Raw genomic sequence first — 3,171 nt, 5'->3', positions numbered from 1 at the left:
TATAGGGAAGGACCCTTTCTCTCTCCTAGCCGGATAAGTCCTCCACGGCGTCATGGGTGATGTCAGCAGGCTGATGTCACACCCCCTCATGACACCATGGAAATCCAATACACATCCCCACGGTGCCGTGGGAAGGCGTCCACGGTGCCGTGGGAAGAGTCCATGGCGCCGTGGGAGCGCAGTGCCCTTTTTCCTTTTTTTTGGCCTAAAATGGGCCATTTTGTGCTCAGTATGGTTCTTGGTCTTATGGGTCAGGTATCTTTGGGTCTGAAAAGAGGGAGAGTGCGTCGTCCATCGTCCATGTCCCGTTGTCATCATCGCCAATTAGGGGGTGACAAAAAATCAGTGTCTACAGAGACCTATCTGGGGTCTTTGGGGTATGGTAATCTTAGATCGATATATACCGAGTTTGAGATGTCAGATACAGAACCGACCGATGAGGTAGAAATTAAGAAGTTTGAAAACAACCTAAAGGCAATGAATGCACTTAATAGTGCACTGACAAACACGGAGCTTGCAAAGGTCATGGATTGCAAGACAGCCAAGCAACTGTGGGACAGGCTTAAGGGTATGCATGAGGGTGATCAGAGGGTCAAAAAGTCCAAAGTTTTAAGTTCACAAGGCAAATTTTGAAGGATTGAAAATGAATGAAAGTGAAGATATTGAAGCATATATGGTTAGAGTCAATGAAGTTGTAAATGCTATTAGAGGTCTAGGTCATACATTGAGTGACTCAGAGATTTGTCAGAAGATACTCACATAACTTCTTCCCAAATATGACTCCAAGGTTTCAGTTATTGAAGATCATGATGATATAGACAACTTGGCATTAGATGTTTTACAAGGAAAGCTGAAGGCTTATGAGATGAGAACTGGGAAAGGAAAAGGCAAAGTTGAAGATAAAGAACTTGCTTTTAAAGTAATGAAGAATATGAGAATTGAGGAAAATTCTGATATTGAGTTAGATAGTGATGATGAGGCTGAAGCAAACTTTGTTAGAAAGCTCACCAGAGGAAAAGGTAAGTATCAAGGTAAGGTTCCTTTCAAGTGCTTTAGATGTGGTGATATTGGTCACTATGCTACCTCTTGTCCTCAAAAGAAGAATTTCAAAGGCAATGGTGATGAAGACAACAACAACAACAAAGAAAAATTCAATGGGAAGAAAAAGTTCACTAAGAGAAGATTCCCCAAGAAGAAGGTTTTTATCTCCAAGGAGAGTGATGACTCCTCATCTGATTCAAAGATTGATGAAGATTCAGACAGTGATATCAGTGAGTGTCTATTCATGGCTTATGAAATCAATAAGGATGAAAATCAGCCTTCTGAAGAGACAGAGAAAATGAAAGCTATAGTGGATCTTCAGGGTGAGTTAGAAGAGGCTCTTGAGAAGCTTGATACTGAGAAGAAAAAGAATAAGAAGCTGGTCAAGGTCTGTATGAAACAAGAAAAAGAATTGGAGAGTTTGAAGGATAGCCAAACAACTTTGAATGATCTTGAGACTCAACTTGCATTCAAGGTTACTCACTGCAACAAGCTTGCTCAAGAAAATGAGGTTCTTCAAAGCCAAATCAAAGAGTATGAAGACAAAATCAACAATTATGAGCTGATGTGGGTTGAACTTAGTGAGTTGAAACAGAAAGTTAAAAAATTTGATGAGAATGGAGTATCTCAAGATATTCAGTTCACTCAATCTCAACCAAATGAGTCAAGTCAGATTCTTGAGAAGATCATCAATAATCAGAGACCAGCTAGCATGAAATCAAGTTTGGGGTATGTTCATATGGAATCATCTGGGAATAATGAGCAACTTACCAAAAACTTGAAGAAGATGGATTTTGTGAAAGAAAGCAATTCTACTGATGCAAGAGGAAAAGCTTCCCATGCAAGAAGTAAGGGGGAGTAGAAGAAGAGACACCAAGAACAAAGAAATTAGCCAAAGACCAATGCCTCTTATTTTAGATTCTATGGAACATCTAGGTTTAGAAGGTCAAGATTTCAAGGCAAATAGAGCAACTACTTTCCTGATTATTGTTTCAAGTGTAACACATATGGGCATAAGATAGCCACTTGCAAGTTCAACTCAAAGCAAGTGTTTTTCACTAGTAAGAACTCTTTTGCACCTTTGTTGCAAAATGTGGTGTGTTACAATTGTTGCAATCATGGTCGCATTGCTAAGAATTACAAACAGCCCATCTATTTCTCTCCCATAAAGAAGTCAAGTCAAAAGAAGACTACAGCTGGTTCAGATGTGAAAAAGCAAGTTAAGAAGGTTTGGGTTGAAAAAGTTTCAAGAGGAAAGTGTATTAACTCTTTGTTTGTTCAAACTACTTTTAGAGCTCAAGACAAGGCTGTTCCATGGATCCTTGATAGTGATTGTTCAAGTCACATGACTAGTGACAAGAACAAGTTTACAGAGCTTAACCAGTATGAGGGAGGGTCTGTTAAGTTTGGAAACAGTGAGAGTGCCAAGATAGTTGGCAAGGGCACAGTGCATTTAGATGATGGGAAAGTGAGGACATCTGATATTTTATATGTTTCAGGTTTGAAGCATAATCTTCTCAGCATTAGTCAAATGTGTGACAAGGGACACAAGGTTATCTTTGATAAATCAGGATGTAAGATCATAAAATCAAAAAATGGCAAACTCGTGGCATCAGGTGTGAGGACTTCAGGAAATTTGTATACATTGTCAGATAGCACAGGTGGATCTTGCTTGGTTGGTCAAGAAGAAAGGATTTGAGTTGACAACCTACTCAGATGCAGATTGGGTAGGTTGTGTCGATGACAGGAAAAGCACTAGTAGAGGTGCATTCTATCTTGGAGAAAGTTTAGTCACATGGCATAGCAAAAAGCAAGACTCAGTTTCTCTTTCTATAGTTGAGGCTGAGTACATGGCAGCTACTTCTTGTTGCACTCAGATACTCTGAATGATCCAAATGCTGAAGGTCCTCCATATTGAGCAAAAACTACCAGTGACTATCTATTGTGATAATATAAGCTCAGTCAATATCTCTAAGAATCCAGTCATGCATTCCAGGACCAAACACAGCCATCAGGTATCATTTTCTAAGGGAAAAGGTAAGTAGTGGAGATATTAAACTTGACTATGTTCCTATTCTTTGAACAATTGTGCGACATTTTCACTAAACCCCTTCCAACATCTACATTTGC

At 39.5% G+C, this 3,171-nt stretch overlaps 1 protein-coding gene across 1 annotated transcript; it reads left to right on the top strand.

Moving 5' to 3' along the window:
- Positions 1-414: 414 nt before the first annotated feature.
- Positions 415-2,927, top strand: LOC122650094. The gene is made up of 4 exons (XM_043843397.1): positions 415-568; positions 795-1,889; positions 2,064-2,593; positions 2,694-2,927. Exons 1-4 carry the CDS (start codon positions 415-417, stop codon positions 2,925-2,927), a joined length of 2,013 nt encoding a protein of 670 aa, XP_043699332.1.
- Positions 2,928-3,171: the final 244 nt, after the last annotated feature.

This window comes from Telopea speciosissima, chromosome 1 (assembly GCF_018873765.1).
Source record: "Telopea speciosissima isolate NSW1024214 ecotype Mountain lineage chromosome 1, Tspe_v1, whole genome shotgun sequence".
Lineage (NCBI taxonomy): Eukaryota > Viridiplantae > Streptophyta > Magnoliopsida > Proteales > Proteaceae > Telopea > Telopea speciosissima.
This window is presented reverse-complemented; position numbering and strand designations above follow the sequence as displayed.